Raw genomic sequence first — 17,738 nt, forward strand, 5'->3', positions numbered from 1 at the left:
AAGACCCTCAAACCCAGCATTCTTTAGTTGTCATTAAAATCAGCTATTATTAAGGGATTGATGAACTGAATTGTCATTCACAATTTCTACCTTTGAAGTTTTCAACATAAAAGTATGTTTTGATAATTCTTATCAGTTCCTCGCTTAGAAATATCTTTTCAGAATGGTTTTCTTTCATATTTTCAATACAGTACTTTGCTTAATTTGCATCTAGTGGATATACTGATTTTCTGAAAATGCCATTGACAAAATGACAGGACTTCCCCAACCCCCCAAGAATAGAATCATTGGATTTCTCTCCCTAAAATTATATGATCACTCTCAAAGATCATCAAAGCATCCTGTTCAACTCAGGCTTTGGCATTATTCTTAAAAAGAAACTGACCCCGGACTATGTGGGTTACAAAAAGGGGGTTTGGCCAGAGTCATTTGTTACATTGACTGTAGGGGTAAAAAAATCCCACCAACAGTAAGTATACTGAGCATAATTAAGTTTTTCTGATTACCATTGGATGTTTTCAAACTAATACGAAAAGGGAACCCTACTTGGTTCTGCAGAATCCACCTTCTATTAGGAATCTCAGACCCCTGTGCCCCTTTAAACAAATACAGTCATCCCTGGCTTCTCACAAGCAATGAAGAACTGGGGGAAACTAGCAGTTTCTTATTCTAAAAGGTCGCTCTTACACAACAAACAGTACCCATGAAAAAGGAATTTTTTGACTAAATGTACAACTGGAAAGACATCAAATCTCTCGTGTCCCTTGCTTGCCGTGACAGGGATTAGGAGAACCCAGGCCACGAGGCTGCCAGGACAGCTGAGCTCCCCCACTGCCTCAGGCGTTCTCTCCAAACATGACAGAATCCCATAACAAGACTTACAAAGTAGGAAAGACTCAAACCTCACAGATGGCCTCAACCCCAAGCCTCTACCAGGTCACCCGCTCCACTTCAGTGTATTGAATCACGTCTTCTCTCTCACTTTTAATCTAGTACATTATAGATACAACTCAGGCACGACACAGTATTTAAGCATGCAACAAGTCATTGGTAACAGAACTCGGTTAGATTAAGTGTCTATTAAATAAATCTTTGTTGTTGAGTAGAAATTACAAAACAATTGGTGAGGAAAGATCTGCAGGCTCAGATTTACATCTGGGTTTTTATATATCATCAGCAGCCAGATTCACGAGTGACAGATATTGCACCAGAAAGGTGTGTGCGGGGAGAAGAAATCATCATCACATTAATGTTTATGATAAAAACAAAAACGAAAACAAAACCAGGTATGACCTCCATGTAGGACATAAAGTGCCTTCAGAATTGGTGCAGTTAGAACAAAAATTGCTTTTGTTTTTTTAGCTACCACTAGCAAACGCATACAAACAGGACATGAAACAGATCTGGTTTCCACGGTTTCAAATCAAGCAGTGCCAAGTTTCATTCAAAATGTCTCTACTACAAATAGCAAAGAGGAAAATATAATAAAAGAATTACTGTACAGTATCAGGAAGGGTAAAGTAATTTCTCTTACGAGAAAAGATAATCCAACCCTGTTTCAAATGTGTTGTGGCACAGGGAATTGCTTCTAAGGAATAATGGTGTGACTTCTTTCAAGTCAACACAAATTTGTCATGCTGTGTTACAATTCTCTCAACCTGTAGCTATGGCGCTAAATTTGTACAAGAATGTAATATCCAGTTTATTCTCATCTTCTCTGGGTATGGAAAAAATATCATTATGCCTAATGTTAGATATGAAATTCTCTCAAAGTACTCATCTTTAGAAGGTTTTAGAACAAAACTCAGCCTTCCAATTCTAATAAAGTAGCGGAGGGTGTTGTCAAAATACTTAAAAATAAAAATGTCACTCACATTAAGCCTGGTATGAAAGTCAAATACAAAAAAAAAAAAATATATATATATATATATATATATATATGCTCACTTTTCCAAGTACATGGGACATCTTTAATCGTAATGAAATAAAATCTGAAAATCGGTCTAAATCATTTTAAAAAGTAAACATGAATTGTAATACTATACCTGTAGAGTGATTAATTCCATTCATTGTCATCAGAAAGTATGCAAAATATTTATTAAGGGCTTTGCCTACAGAGGCACAACATAAATAGAATAAGTCCTCTTGAAATGTAATTAGTGTACATGTCAACCAGTTGATACTTTGTTGTGGAAAAGACAGGCACGTGCCCTGGGGCCAGGTTCCAGCGTGTGAACTTGGAGAAGGCCCTGCTCCAGGAACTACATCGAGCACCTGCTCTTCTGCCAACGTCTCTGCAAAAGTCTGTCAGGTAAATGCAAAAGTGCAAGCGGAACTTGCTTGATGAACAACCACCCCCCACAGCAGGGGTGCTTAGTCCACCCCTTCGAATCCTTGAGCATTCTCCACAGCCATGAGAAGCTTCTCTCGTAAATCCTCAAAGGTTTCGTAAGGAGGTAAGTCGAGGCGATTAAAGCTGCAAAAGCAAAAGAAAGTGTCAGTGAAAAGCAAGCAGTCACCTTTTAATTACAACAGCATTTCCTAGATTCATTTGGTGTTTGTACAAGAGGGTGGAAACGTCTTAACCAGCAATTTTGATTGTCAAAAAGTAAAAACGAGCTATGAAACTGCTCACACCAAACTATGAAAACTAAGTTTTCAATGTTATAATAACTCTCTACTACAACCAGATGTGGATCTTGAAAATGTCCTGGTGGGAAGGGATTTTTGAAAGGAAAGATAATTGACATTCACCCTTAGATCTCAAAACCCTGGAAACACAATCGATTATGCCTTAGGAGTTATGGATGACTTGAGACTGACTATTTCTGATCACTTATCCTATGTTGGGCCCTGAGCCAGGTGCTTTTGCCGTACTAACTAGTGTCCCTTGCATCACTGCCCTACATGGCTGTTACGCAGGATGCCCGTTCTGCAGCTGCAGGCCCCGAAGCACAGAGAGGCCAAGGCAACGTGCCCACCCGCTCACACCTCGCAGCACAACACACTCAAGAACAGTGCTCAGGCTGTCTGGAGCAGCAGAATCTAGACTTTTAACTCTAATGTTCAGCTACTGCCTTTAACCAAAGCTAGACAAACTATGTTTGGAGTGAAAAGCCGCATCTGCAAAAAGCCGTTATCTAGAGGCTTCAGATGCCGTGCGGCAGACTGCTCTGGTTATAGCGAGGCCTCCAGTCTAACAGATGGCCTTGGTGAACAGGCCTACTGGTTTAAGAGTCCAGGTTCAAATTCTGGCTCTGCCACTTACCAGCTGTGTGACCATGGGAAGTCTGCCTCACCTCTCTGAATGGCTGCTCTTCTGATGAAATGGGGAAACTGCTACTTACCTCAGAGGGGTGCTGGGAGCACCCAATCAGAATATACGTAAAGTGAGCCTCTTTGCAAGTGCTCAGTAAATAGTGATCCCTGCTATCGTTCTGTCAACACTGAGTGAATACCTACACGGGGCTCAAGAAAGAGCTTCCACTCAGAATGAATGCACGTGGGGGTGGTCTGTTGGATGTGTACCTGTGGTAGAATGACCACACATCTGTCGCAGCTGACGAAGCTTTAATAACAGCTGATATTCATGGAGCATTTACTATGTGCAAGCCAGAATTTTTAAGTTCTCTTCCGTATTATTACATCAAACCCTAGTAATCACCCTCTAAAAGGCAGGTAATGCTTCCTTCTTATTTGACAGAGGACTTTGAGGCTCAGAAAGATTAAGTTACTTCCCTAAGGTCACACAGTAGCTGCTGGAACCAGCATTCATCCCCATGCTGGTCAAAAGCCTGGCTCTCTGATGCTGTGGGTGCTGCTCCTGCCATGAGAGCCAACACCACAGCCCCAGAGCTAAACAGTGTCCCTCCAGGCCCTGCCACACAATTCCAAGCAGAAGAGAACAACTTCCGATGTTGTGAAAGCTAACCAATCAGCAAGAGTAAGAAATAATACACGCCCGTGGTGGCCTCTCCAACCACCCCCAAAATATTTAATAAGACACGCTGAGTTCCACTCTGATTCTCTAACAGTTGTTCAACAAACACTGCAGGACAAAGCAGAGAGTAACACTGTGCTCTCAGAAACCCAGGAATCCTAAAGGAAGTGTTTCATTTTTGATAATGCCTTAAAAAACGATTCTAGTTATAAACACAAAACTCCATTTTTGCAGATGTACTGAAAAGAGCTTTTCACAGAGGAAGGTTTAGACTTTTAAGTGGGTAAACCCTCTGGGACTCAGGGAGGTATTCTCACCACTGGTGACAAGGTTTTCTCTTTAAAAAAGGTTCCCTCTGTTATTCAAGTTTGAGAAAGACTGATGTGAGGGAGAGTCAGAGGTAAGAGGGGAGTGTATGATCTGAGGTTCTGGGGCTTGAGCCTCTGAATCACGTTACTTAATTGCTCCAGGCTGCAGTGTCTTTACAGGTAAGAAGGGGGTGGTAATAATAGCCACCTTCCAGAATTGTTGTGAGCTACATGAGTCAGAACATATAAAGTGCTAGGCATGCCCAGAGTATAGTAAGTGCTTAATAAACATTAATGTTACTTCTGAGGTCAGGAGAGGGGTCTGGTGCTGGCCTGCCACTAACCAGCAGCGGATGTTGAGGAAGTCATTTACCTCCCAGGCTCCGCTTCCTCACTGGTAGGACACGTGGGCCCGATTCAGTTACCTTTAGATTCTACCTCAAAATGCAGGTAGGTCTGGGACTCTCAGTCAGGAGGGATTTTAAATATCCAAGCAGCAGCCTTTTATAGAGCAATAAGCCCTTTAAATGTCAGACAATGGATAACTGCATCTAAGACTGGCTGGAAATTCCCTTCAGAAAGAATCAGATCCTCCAGGTCTTGCTTTCCTAGATGAATCTACTTTTTTTTTTATTTGGAAGCTTAAGAGTACTTTTCAGGGTGGGCTACGGTGGCTCAGCAGGTAAGAGTGCTTGCCTGCCATGCCCAAGGACCCGGGTTCGATTCCTGGTGCCTGCCCATGTATAAAAAAAAAAAACAGTACATTTCACATTTTCTTAAAACAGAAGAAAATGAGATATATACATGGCTAAGCTTTTTCTTGGAACTGTTGTCATTCCAGTGAAGTTACTGCTTCCAGCAGAGAGAACAAAGAGCCTCGTGACACCCGCACCCCAGGGCCAGGTTAGGAGGAGAGCCACTGGGAAGGGTAAAGGGCAGTCCCACCATGCCAGCTGGTGCCACTTGCTACTACCCCATCTTCTTGTCAGGGGGCCAGTCAGTTTGTGGGGTGGGGGAGATTCATCAGTAGGAGAATCACATGGTTGCTTTATTTCTATGACAGACAGAGGAAAAGCTGCTCTGTGGAGAGCCAGTAGGGAGAACTTTGCCCTTCCCAGGGAAGAGTGGTGATTTTTTTTTTTTTTTTAGCATGGACAGGCTCTGGGAATCACACCTGTGCCTCCAGCATGGCAGGCAAGAATTCTAACACTGAGGCACCACTGTACGGCCCAAGAGTGGTGACTTTTAAACCCTAGCTACACACAAGCATTACCAGGAGAGCTCTAAAATCCCTGAGTCTGGGCCACACCCTAGGCCAACTAAATCTGAATGTCTGGGGGTGGGACCCTGACATCACTATCTTTTTATAGTTCTCTGGGTAGTTCCGACTTGCAGCTAAGTTAGGTTTGGAGGTCTCATCTTGGCAGCAGCATCTGCTAGCTGTGGCTAAAGCCTGGGAGCTCTAAAGTATTAGGAAAGTTCAGCAGTGAGCTCTATCATGGGATCATGGAGGGACATGGACTGAACACTAAAATTATCTGGTTGTCTCTGATGAGTCTAAAAAGGGAGTGAATGGTATCAATGGAGACAGTACACAGCATAGCAGTTAAGTGTGTAGATTCTCATTCTGGCTGACTTGAATTCAAAATCTGTAATTTATGAGTATATGAGCTGTGTGAGCAGGGACAAGCTTCCTACTTAATGAGCTCCTGGGGATAACAGTTGTCTACCATACAGGTACCATGAAGATGGAATAGGACAATATGTGGAAAGCACTTAGCATAGTGCCCCACCCACGGAAGATGGCTGGGCCCCCAAACATAGCTCTTCCTCACTATTAGCACATGATTTGGGAGTTTTGCTTCAATAGCAATAGGCTCAGCTCAGTGCTGACTGCCTTTCAAAACAGGGATATCATAATCCAGCCAGCCACATCCTACTCTGCTATTGTTTGGGACAAATGCTCCAGATGACTACAACACTTTCCCCCTGGAACAAAGGCAGGAAATCATGGACCATGACTCCTTTGGCTTGTTACCAATCCTAGGCAGCAGCTGGCTAGCTTTCAAGGCTCTGAAGGTGACGGCTCTCTTCTTCCATTCAGGGGCATATGAACAGTGTGGGAAAACCTTTCTTGTGGTGAGGTGAGGATGTCACACGGAAGCAAAAAGCCTCTCACCACCAGTTTTTCACAAATACATTTCCATGAAAATTCTCTTCTAGCCAGTGCCCTGAGCTGAGGGGTCAGCTGAGGGGGTCTCCTGCAGTGAATGCTCAGTTGTAGTAACTAGCTCTGTATGGCCAAAGTGCACCTGGAAGCCCATGCTGGGTGGGAGACAAGGAGGGGTCCTGCTTGGACTGCGCCATCTTCCAGAGGGCCCACTTCTGTTGGCTCCCGAAGGAGAAGGAACTAAAAGTCTACGTGGAAACAATGAATAGGAGGAACACTGGCGCTTGGATTAGCAAGACGAGCTCATGGGAGGCTGCTTGAATAAAGCCCATCATGCAAACTTTGCCTTTGGGCCGTGTTTTAAGACAAGCCTCCAAAGAAGCTGCTGAGCTCCGTCTTCCTGCTGCTGGTGTCCTGCCTGGGCCTTGTGCTCATCTCCCCTGGGGCAATGGGCGATTGTCACACCACTGGCATGCCCCTGCCATAGTCACCTTTCACATGTCAGAGAATTATGGGTCCTTGGCTGGCATGTAAGACCTTTAAAAAACTATGTTTCTGTCAGGAATTTTATCATAAGTTCTTAGCCAAACTTTCCTTCTCAACCAACTTAAAGCTAGAGTAGAATCCTACTCCCTTTATAGGCTGGGAGTTGCCATATCCACATATGTTGACTATAAAGGGAAATCACCACTACCTAGAATAGATAGGGATGGAGAAGAAGCATAGGTTGCAAAAATTTCCCTGAGCATGAGGATTTAGCCCTTTATGTGCCAAACCTACTGGGTCCTTTCAGATGTTAATTAAGTTTTTTAGCATTAGTGTTCAACTTAGATTTTCATCTGCATCTTGGTCATTTCATGCTCTAAGCTATTTATGGTTATGAGCAGGACATGCAGCTTCCATAGCTGCTGGCCCAGCCCCCACATAGTTAACTATTTAAAATGCAGTTGTTGAAAATGGAGTGCTTGTCACTCACCACGTGTGAGCTCTGGGCAATTTTTCAGGACTCCCCCATTGCTCTATTGTAAACAGCTGAGGACCATTGGAACCTAGACAAAAACAGAAGACAGCTGTAAAGCGAGCTGAAGGTGGTCAATAAAGCCACGGTGTGGCTTAAAGAAAGCAAAGGGAAGGAAAGGAGGAAGAAATGGAGAAGGCTCGGATACATTCAGGGTTGCACCAAGGCAGGATGAGCCCCAGGCTGAGTCCTAGGACATTTTCTTTTGTTGCAAGGGAACATTTAATAATTAAGGTAGGGGGAAGAAGCAAGAGGCCTGCGGTACTACACAGCAGACACTCCAGGATGCTTTCAGAACAGAATCTCACCAGGTAACTGCAGGTACCCAACAGCCTTTAAGCTGAACTGGGGAATTTAAACTTAAAACTACTTTTTTTTTTTTTTGTGGAGGGGAAAAAAGGAAACATGGCTTTCAATTTATAGAACAGAAAGAGTGATTTTTAAATCTCAAGTAAGTCCTGAAGAATTCTGCCTCCTGGACATGAAGTCCTTCAGATACTCTGTTTATAGTCATATGGATGATTTTGCAAAATCTCATTTTTAAAGATATATTAAAAAAAAAAAACAAGCTAAAAGCAAAAAGGGAAAAACCAACCTTGCAGTTCTCTCCAAAAAGAAAGCCCAAAGCCCAATGCTGATAAAGGTAACTGCAGAGAGCCTGCTGAGGCCACAGCTGTCTACAGAAAGCCTGGGACTGAATTAGGTCGAACATGCTTTCATGAAATGCCTTCTCAACCTTGTCTAGAGACCTGGGAGGTAGGGTCTTCTCGGGACACAGGTGCTTCCAGGCTAGAGAGTCACAGGAGGAGAACTGAACTCAAGGTCTTCCCGCTCACCATAAAGTTCGGCAAATCCATTCATAGGTACCCGGGACGTCCCTGTGACAAACTGCAGCAACCGGATGCGTTTCTCAGCGTCCATGAGCAGCACGGCCTGTGAAGAGAGGCAGGAGGGGAGGCCGTCAGAGCCTCCAGGTGGCACGCAGCTCAGGCTGCTGTAATGCAGGCAGGCGAGCTCATCTTATTTATGTTGCAACATAGGACCTAGGCAGTTGACTCTGAAAACGGAGTCTTTTTTGAAATGGATGCTGCCATAGAGGCCTCTAGTCTTAGACAGAGATCACAGTGTCTCTCTCTTCTCCTGTCAATATGTCAAAATAAGTAATGAAAAGCCAACTCTTTGATGGCATCAAGCTCAGGTTCCTGTGTATAAGGCTTGCCAGTTCCTCTTAAGCCAATTACAAATATACAATGTAGTAGAAGCATCAACACCAGGGAACCCAGGGTATAAGATGGGATTTCTTACTGCGGATATATTCTCTGAAGATAACATTTTATGAAAAGGAAAACAGAGAAAAAAGGAAAGGAGAAGCCTCTAAAACAATATATATTTTATATATCTGAGTTATTACAGGAACTGAGCTGGCATTACTGGTATTGTTACTTGAACTGCAGTAAAACAACCAAAATAAAATTAAAAAATCAAAGCTAGGTCAGGCTTGGACTAGGATATAAACAGCCTCTGCTTTTCTCTTTTCTTCCTCTATAATTTGGCTGGCACTTGACATATTATTAGCAATAGATATTTACAAATTAAAATAGGCTAAATGATTTCTTTTTTTTCTAAGTGAACAATTAGCCCTTAAATAAAAAACAACTGTTTTAAAATCAGTTCACCATCTTCCCCTGGGACCCAGCCATTCCAATTTCATTTCCCTCCTAAGCTGAACAGAATGTAAACATGGTACTAAGACGATAAATCACAATTCATTTGCATTTGTGGTTGAAAGATATAAAGACTTAATGTCTGTTGGAATTAATGAGAAGTTGGAAAAATGATTTTGTTAACAGGAAATGGCATCATGGAAGAGTTCACCCCAAAGTGCTACTGCCTAGAGACCTTCCATTCTTATTTATGCTTTTGGTGGACAGTCCCAGGACTCCTCAATCCAAAGAACTCTTTTCAAAATCCTATTTATGGGTATTTTCAGTGAAGCTATTTTAACCAAGTGGCTGGAGGAGGATGGAGCCCTTTGATCAGGACAAACCTATTCAAGGTCTACTTGTCCATTAATGCTCTAGAAAAACTGCAGGGAGGACTTCTTTGAGCTGTTTGCTGCTTCTCTCCTGGGACATTCCAGATGCTAACAGAGCCCCCAGTCTTCAGCAGCAGTCTTAAAGCGAGACCACACGAAGGGCTGCACAGGGCCCTGGGACCTAACATCGGTGGAGCAGCCCAGACTGGGGACTGGGCCAGCAGGGCCCCTGCACACCAGGGAGGCCCGCAGAGGCCTGGGAGTTACCTTCCAGAACCACTGGATGACGGGGTGATTCGGGCAGTAGCCGTTCTTGTAAATAGAATGCTGTCTCCAGTCGTTCACGTCCACGTCACCAAGGCCACACATCAGCAACTACGGAGGGAATTCACCAGGTGTAAATGAGGCAGGACACGGAAGCTGAAGAAATCATACACTGAGAAATCACCTCTCTCAATGCAGCATTTGTTATTGTCTCAAGCAGGCAAGCCAGTAATTCATAAAATGCATAAAACACGTGTTCCCAATTTTCCCTGCCACATCAGAACCAGGGGACGGCATGGGTAATGAGGGGGACTCAGCTCGAACCCTTGGACAAGACCATGGCTTTTCACCTTGGAAATAAAAACTCTCGTCAACCCTCTTCCTTGTCCTGCCATCTTCCCCACAGCACTCCCGCTATCTTACACTCCATTCACATGCCCCTATCCTGGCTGTGTCCCCTTCAGAGCAGTTACTTGTCTCAATATTTGAAAATTTCTCCCCACCCTCAAAAGATTAGTGCTTTGTGACAGCAGGAACTCATCTCCCCAGGTAGATGGATCCAGGGAACAACTGCCCCTGAGCTGTCCAGAGGCCTGAGCAGTGTGGACAGATAGTGACAGCCTGGGCTTTGGCTTCCCAGTCAGCTAAGGTTTGCTTTTCAAATTACGCAACCCTCTGAGGGAAGGTTTCCTGTGAAAGCTTGAATATGACATTTTTGCAGAGGTGCCCGAGTAAAATGAAAGGAGAATCAAGCCGGAAGTCTGAAAATGGGTTCCTAGTCCCAAACATGCCAATGCCTGCTGCGTAACCTTATGAAATCATTAACTTCTCCCAGCCTCAGTATGCTCATCTGCAAAACAAAGGGCTGATCCTCCATGGTTCCTATGATTCCCTCTATCTTGATGGTTCCATTTTAAGATAAAAGTACAGAAAGTCAGTTTCTGAGAAATGCTACGCTGGATGTGGCTAACTGAATCTCACCAACAGTCTTCTCAATACATTGCCTTCCTTCTGTTCTCTCAGCACAGAAAATAGTGAGAACTTCTTCGGTTTTTCATTTGTTCTCTCATCGAAGTCACCACAAAGCAGCGGAAATAGATAACCATCAAACTATCTTCTGCTGCTACCTCCTTGGTCTTCTGATATTTTCCTTACACCACGTAAACCACTTCAAGTTCACCAAGACATCTGCCATTGGCAGCCCCTAGCTGATGCTTCCGCCCATCTTGTGTGGCCCAGTCCCCCACCTGGCTGCCGTGGTGGGGACGGGAAAGCAGCTGCAGGATCCTTGGCCAATCTGGCTTTGGGAGTAGGGTGCTGCCACCCCAAAGGGCCGCTGCAAACTTGGCTCTTGCTGACCCAACAGTCTCCTTTACCTGGAGCACAGGGCCACAAAACCAACCCAGGTAAGTGGGTCTGTACTTACCCGATATTCCCACAACTGTCCTCTCAAGGGCAATAAATCTACCACTGATTACTTTTGCTATTTCTCACTCCCAAATCAGCAAACATACAAGGCCGCTAAGTAATGTAACAGAATTCATCTAAACTTACTCCTTAGAATAGTGTGCATCAGATAATATTAAAATATTATTTGTAATTACCTACTTTACATAAAATGTTTACAATACATACCTCCAGTTCATTTTCATCAAAAATTTTAATCAAATCAATTGGAAGCAGTTCTGTGAATCCCTGAAAGTAAAAAACAAACAAAAACACTCTAAACACACTTTTCCTTGAAGGAAAACAAACTTTTTTGGTTCACTAGGAAAAATACATTTTTTACTAATGATTCATAGATCAGTGACAGTATCAAAGAACTATAATTCGAGTAAAACCACAGCACAGTCACAATACAAAACAGTTCAAAAATAGTAGACTCTGGAAGGTTCTAATACTTGAGTAATTTTTGAAACCCTTTGAAAATATAGATTTCTGTAAGCAGGTGGATTCTGAAAGCCATTTATGACACACTGCCATGAGTGAGTAGGGTCTTAAATGCATAGGCCGCAGATGTGCAATAGAACTCTTATAACTAAGCACTGGAGACAGACAGCGGAAACACAGGAGGCTGCAGTGTGGCCTGGTGGAGGGGAGGCTGGGAGCACGGTTCCCGGAACCAGCTCTCAAAGCCGCCAATTCTGGGAGGTGGCGCTGGCCTGGGGTAGGGGCCAAGAAGGGGCTTCCTGGGGTTTCTCATCTAAATGGAGGAAATGTGCTGTCCTCAGGTTCGCTCTCACATTTTTGTCACTAGGCGTGTTAAGTCCTTGGTGCCTTCTTGGCTTGCGCTACCTGGGCAGGTCATTCATGGCTCACCTGGGGTGGGTGACTGAACCTGGGCGAGCTCAACTGAGTGTCACCCAACGGAAACTCTGCATCAGTTCAGAGGAAATTTAAAATGTGGACTTGTGGCTCTGTCCTATGTTATCTTTAGAGGAACTGATACACCTTATAAAGTTAAAAAGGAATTTCACTTTTGGCCGAAGTGAAGCACTTGTAGGAAGATGACCGCCAAACTTTGCTGGGGGCCTCTCGGGTGCCTGGGGGCCATCCCATTAGAAGCCTAGATCGGGAGGCGCCCACCCCCGTCACGGGGTGAAAGCTGGGACAAAGTGGCCTGGTTTATAATAAAACCCAGCCTAAGAAAACGTGTTTGCATGTACCCAGACAGGGAGAAAGTCTGAGGAATTACGAGGAGGACCATAAAGAAAGGATAGGAGAAAGGAAAGAACGTCCGGCGGCTGAAGGGGAAGGCTTGCTCACAGGGGACCTGACTGGAAACTGCCTCCTGTGCTGTTGAGTTCCAAGTCCATGGTTTTTAGAACCTGTCACTGTGCCAAAAGGCAGTGACGTGTCCCCCAGCCTGCCCATGAACACACCCTGAAACTTCAAGAAAATGGTTCTTGCTTCCGTGGGGGAACCTGCCTTTGGATTCAGTTTGTTAAAGACCCTTCATTAAAAGTGGTTAAAGTGGATTAACAAATAAGAGAAGCAAAGAAAATAACACTTGAAAAATCCAAGGTGGAGGTCCAGCAGCCCCCCAGAGCCTGGCTGGTGTATCCTGATGCTCCCGCCTCGTGGTCCCACCTACTCCGGTCTCCAGGCGTCGGGGGGATTCTACCCCCCACCCCCACCCCCAGCGAGAAAAGCAATCCCCCTGCTTTCAGACCCATGGCTAAAGGCACATGGCAAAGGATCCCGCCAGCCCAACCTACCTCCAAGAAGGCGTTCATTTGTTTCTGGACCCTGTTGACAAATCTCCACTGGATGACTAAGCTGCAGGAGAAAATGGAACAAGATTTACTACTTCCATTATAATTGGTGCTCATTTATTCCTTCACAGCCTCGAGGGATTCTCATCAGGCAGGGGAAAGGCAGAAAGGAGATCTAATGCTGCGCCACACACTGTTTATTCAATAATTCTTTCAACATTCATTGGAACACACGTCAAACACCTGAAACCTCGCTGAGGATTGAAAAAAGAATAATTCCTGGTTTCTTTCTTTCCAGGTCAAGGACTTAGTTTACAAAAGGTGTTTCATAAATGAGACTGTGTGGAGAAAAAAGGTCCTTGGTTACAAGTGTGTGCGAGTATATAATGCACACGCATATATACAAGTATCTAAATATATGTATAAGTTTGCATTTTAAAGAGTATCCAAATAGGCATATTTTGTCATATATTTCAATCTAGTATTCAATGTACTGATTTCCAACAAGGATACTTTATCAGCAAAATGATGTACGCTAATGTCTTAAATACTAATATCTGGAGGATTAATGGTGAGACTTCTACAAGTAACCGAAATTCACTGAAACAGCTTTCCCTGTGACAGTGTTTGGTACACAGCAGGATTTACTTAAAGTCAAATCCATGCTGGATTCCATCCAGGGCATTTCCTAGTGTCCCAGCACATGGCCGTCCTTGTAAGGGCTCTCAGCTCAAGGAGGCACCATGGCAATGGCCCTGGAGGACCAGCCTTTTGCCCAGCCGTGGCCCAAGCGTACCAGGTTTCACTGTATTCTGCTATATCATCTGCCCCAAATCATTCTTGCAACAGGGGAGTACATGGTGCCAGAGAGATTTCCAACATGAATTTTTCAGTTATGCTAGCTGGAACTCTGCCTAGTCTCTCCCCAAGCCTGAAACCTAAAACAGTTAACTGCAAAGAAGGATGCACAGCACATATTATACATCAGATTCCTGAGACTTTAGATCCTAGCTACCCTCTGGTGGAGTGTTTTTTATTTCTTTATTTAAAACCCATTTGAAGTCTGTCTTTCCTAATAGAGACAATGGTATCAGCCAGTGTGCGGTCTTCTAAGATTGCCCAAGTTCAAAACAAGTGTGCCATTTAATGTTAACTGATAAGTAAGCGCAGTGACTTATTTCTGGCTTTTTATTAAGCATGACAAGCTTTTAACTTGGTAGGGCAGAAAATTTCTACTTTGTTATGTATGGTTTCTAAGTAGAGACTCCAACACTCTACATTTCTTCCTAATTAGGAAGGTCAGTAGGTTTGTCTTTGCAAATGACACTGAAAGTTGCTGACTCTTGGCCAATTCTACAAATTCAAGTCCTCTTACCAATTTCAAATGAGAAGAAAGGAGGGAGCCCAGCTTGTTGCAGTGGCATGCCAGATGCAAACAAGGAGCTCAGGCTGCTGCAGGGACCCAGAACCTGACAATACTGCACTCACCTCGTCCCTGCACAGGCAAGGCTAGTCTAAACTAGCAAAGTTAGAAAGACTAGCGATAGCAGCCTGGCAATCCTTGGGATATCCCAGAATTGTGCATTTGAAGCATTTATTTACACACATATACATAAAGACGCACACAATCCCCAAAGAAGAAAAGGACTGTGACCAACAGAGAAAGATCTTCTGCCTAGTACAAATGCCCCAGAATTTCTTAAAAGCTAGACTTCTAAAAAGACTTGATGTTTTGTTAGATCAAATGAGGCTAAGAGTGGGTTAAGAAAATTATAAACATCAGAAACAGTTATGTTTGTAAGTGTTGAATTCTGTCTCTTCATTTTATCTACTTTCCTACCTTTTCATTATGGAAAAGAAGTTAGAAGAGAAGAAATATTTTATTTTTGGTAATTTCTAATCTTCCATTGTCCTATCATTGTAATTTTAAATTTCAGACTTTACATCCATATAATCCAAATGGGTATGTGCCATATTACCTGATAATGTACTTTTTCTTCTTCCATTGCTTGCATGTAGAAGTAAAATTTTCTATCACATAATTCAATTTCCCATTAGTACAAGCCAAAAAGGAACTTGTATTTTTGAAAACTGGCCAATAAACTAAGGTTCATATTAAAAGAAAAGGTTTAAATATGTATATACGTACTCAATATATTCCCTTTTGTTTTCATTTGTTACCATTATTTCTGACCCATTGGGCTTCAGATCCACTTGGTATGTCTGTAACCACACAGATAAAACAGCAATCACCATCATGAAGTCACTTTGCATATAAAGTAATAAAGTCTTAGTATGTAAAAGAAAAATAAGCAAAATTTATTCAGGAAGATTTCCCAGCAAATGGGGTCTCTGCACAAAGAGAATGTCTAATGAGGCTTTTAAATTGTTAAGATGTTACATATTTAAAGATGCTATCATTGAAGGCAAATTATTCTATGGTTATTTATGAGTTTTAATTATACTTCATACACTGGCAACAATGGAGAGCAGCAACATTTTTTCAACTGTTGTTCATTTATCAAGAAATTAATTAATTAGATGTAACAGAAGAAAGACAGGATCCAACCATCCATCAGAACTACACAGACTCTGGTTCTAATGTATTTTATTTATTTCTGAAAATTAAATTTTATAGCCATAAAAAACAACACATGGAATTTCTTTCAAAAGAACAGAACACAGGGACTCAAAAAAAAAAAAAAAAGAGAGAGAGAAAGCTTAAGAAGTCATGTGGAAAAGACAGATTTATCTGCCACCCTGATAATAAGGATATTTATTTGTACCCAGACATCTCGGCCCATTCATCTGCTCCCACAAACTCTCCCTAGAACCACCCAGGATCATAAATGAGCAAAGCAGCCGAAAACAAAGTGGTGAACTTCTCTTAGACTCTGGTCCAACCCTGGCTTAACAGCATCACGTATAAAGCAATAACTAGCAGAAAGGGAGGGAGGGAGTGACGCAACATTTAAAAAAATCAAATGTTTTTTTAATTATAGACATTTTGAAAGGTAAAAAAAAAAAGAGAATGGGGAAATATATACCATTCACAGCTCTACTATTCTCTCCGCATTTAGCCACCATCAACATTTTGGTGAGACTCCTTTCAGATTTATTTTGGGAGAGGGTTTTCCAGAGTAAGTTTCAGGGTTCCTCCCACAAGGGATGCAGAGTCCAGTTTCCAGTGAGAGCCTTTGCTGTGGCAGAGACCTACTCAGATGATTCCTCATCTCCCCAGCACACACACCCAGGAACACACTGAGCCTTTCTGATGCGGATAGTTCTATCTTGTTGAACTCCAAAGTTTCCTTTGACTGTATACCTGGCTATTGCCTCTATTCACATTAAGATGGTTTTCCAATCTTCCCATTAATTGCCGAACTTATCACCACGTTTTCTTCTTTTTCTCTTTCCTCTTGTTTGGGAAGGGTTCTAGTCTTCCCAACACATGGCTGAACTCCATCTCCTACAATGCCAGTTCAACTCTTCACTGACCCAAGGTGGATTGTAATTATTACTGTGTTTTTAGTTTTCCTCACATCCTTCCTTATCACCTCCATATTCCTTTCCCACTGCTGTCATCCGTCTCATCCAAGTTTCTCCTTGTGGTTATCTGCTCCTGCCTTATTGAGAACATATCAATTCTTGAAGATGTCAAACAATTTTTCCTTAGGAGTGGGGTGGGACCAATTCTCTATAGAGAACCATTTTCAGCTCTTTGGCAATTTTTTTTTCCGGAGGCTTGAGGGTAGTGTTCACTTATATCATTTGTAGTACTTTTATGTAGGCCCCTTGTTGTTTATTCTTCCCCTACTTATTTCTCCTCAGAGATGGTCTTGGGTCCCAAATGCTGCTCCCTTCAGTAATAGAATTTCCCCATCAGATCCATATTGAATGATGAGTCAGTAAATCCAAGTGCAATTCTTAGTGATGAGGAGGCTTTTGAAGTGGGACAGCTCAGCTATGCTGAGATAATTTCCACCACAGCCCTCTGATATTCTGGGCAGAAGAAGTAAATGGAGAACCATGATCCCTGCCACACATGTACCTTCCAAGAGGCACTCTCATCTCTCTCTGTGTTATCAGGGCCTCCCCAGGCATTTCCTAAGAGTTGAAAGTTCCAGACAGCTATTGAATGAGAGGATCAACCACAAGGTGGGGAGGGGAAAAGGAGAAAATATCCCTGATGTCTCAAAAAGCAGCAACTAGTGATAAAACAACAACAGAACGAGCCAGTGTGGCTGAATGGTTCTCACCTACATGGTTAGGGGACAGCTTAATTGGCTCAACCAGTTTGGAAGTTAATCTGGCAATAGCCATCACAATTTTAATGTATATATCCCTTTTCACAATAATTTGTTTTCTAAAACTTATACCAAAGGAAACATGCTCAAATGTACAAAAGACACATTCCAGGATTATAATCACTTGACTGTGCCTGGCACACTGGAGGTGCTCAGTAAGTGCTTGTGGAAAAAAACAAAAAAACAAACAAAACTGTAGGTAGAAACATTTCTAGGAATATTTACGTCTACTGGACAAATCCCCACAAATCTGTGGGATCCAGTCTCACTGGGCAGTCAGCGCCCTTCACACCTCTGTCCCCAGTGGAAGTCCCATCCAATTCTTGGCAGCTGCTGCTTTAGCTCCCTTCCCCTCAGCCTTCGCCCTCATGATGGTTAGGCTCATGTGTCAGCTTGGCCAGGTGATGGTGCCCAGTTGTCTGGTCAAGCAAGTACTGAGAGGACATTTTGTGAACTGAGGTCATTAGTAAATTGTATCTGT

General features: G+C 43.0%; 1 protein-coding gene across 18 annotated transcripts in view; it reads right to left on the reverse strand.

The window, feature by feature from the left end:
- Positions 1–1,069: 1,069 nt before the first annotated feature.
- The window catches only part of NEDD4L (NEDD4 like E3 ubiquitin protein ligase), a 356,789-nt gene continuing 340,120 nt past the window's right edge, over positions 1,070–17,738 (reverse strand). For all 18 annotated transcript variants that reach the window (XM_077135363.1, XM_077135365.1, XM_077135374.1 and 15 more), the window contains 7 exons: positions 15,100–15,173; positions 12,954–13,014; positions 11,371–11,430; positions 9,739–9,846; positions 8,273–8,369; positions 7,395–7,467; positions 1,070–2,476 (listed from right to left, as the gene is read on the reverse strand). In XM_077135363.1, the coding sequence (XP_076991478.1) occupies positions 2,374–2,476; positions 7,395–7,467; positions 8,273–8,369; positions 9,739–9,846; positions 11,371–11,430; positions 12,954–13,014; positions 15,100–15,173 (576 nt within the window). In that variant the 3' untranslated portion in view covers positions 1,070–2,373. The remainder of the gene's footprint in view (positions 2,477–7,394; positions 7,468–8,272; positions 8,370–9,738; positions 9,847–11,370; positions 11,431–12,953; positions 13,015–15,099; positions 15,174–17,738) is intronic.

Source organism: Tamandua tetradactyla, chromosome 18 (assembly GCF_023851605.1).
Source record: "Tamandua tetradactyla isolate mTamTet1 chromosome 18, mTamTet1.pri, whole genome shotgun sequence".
NCBI lineage: Eukaryota > Metazoa > Chordata > Mammalia > Pilosa > Myrmecophagidae > Tamandua > Tamandua tetradactyla.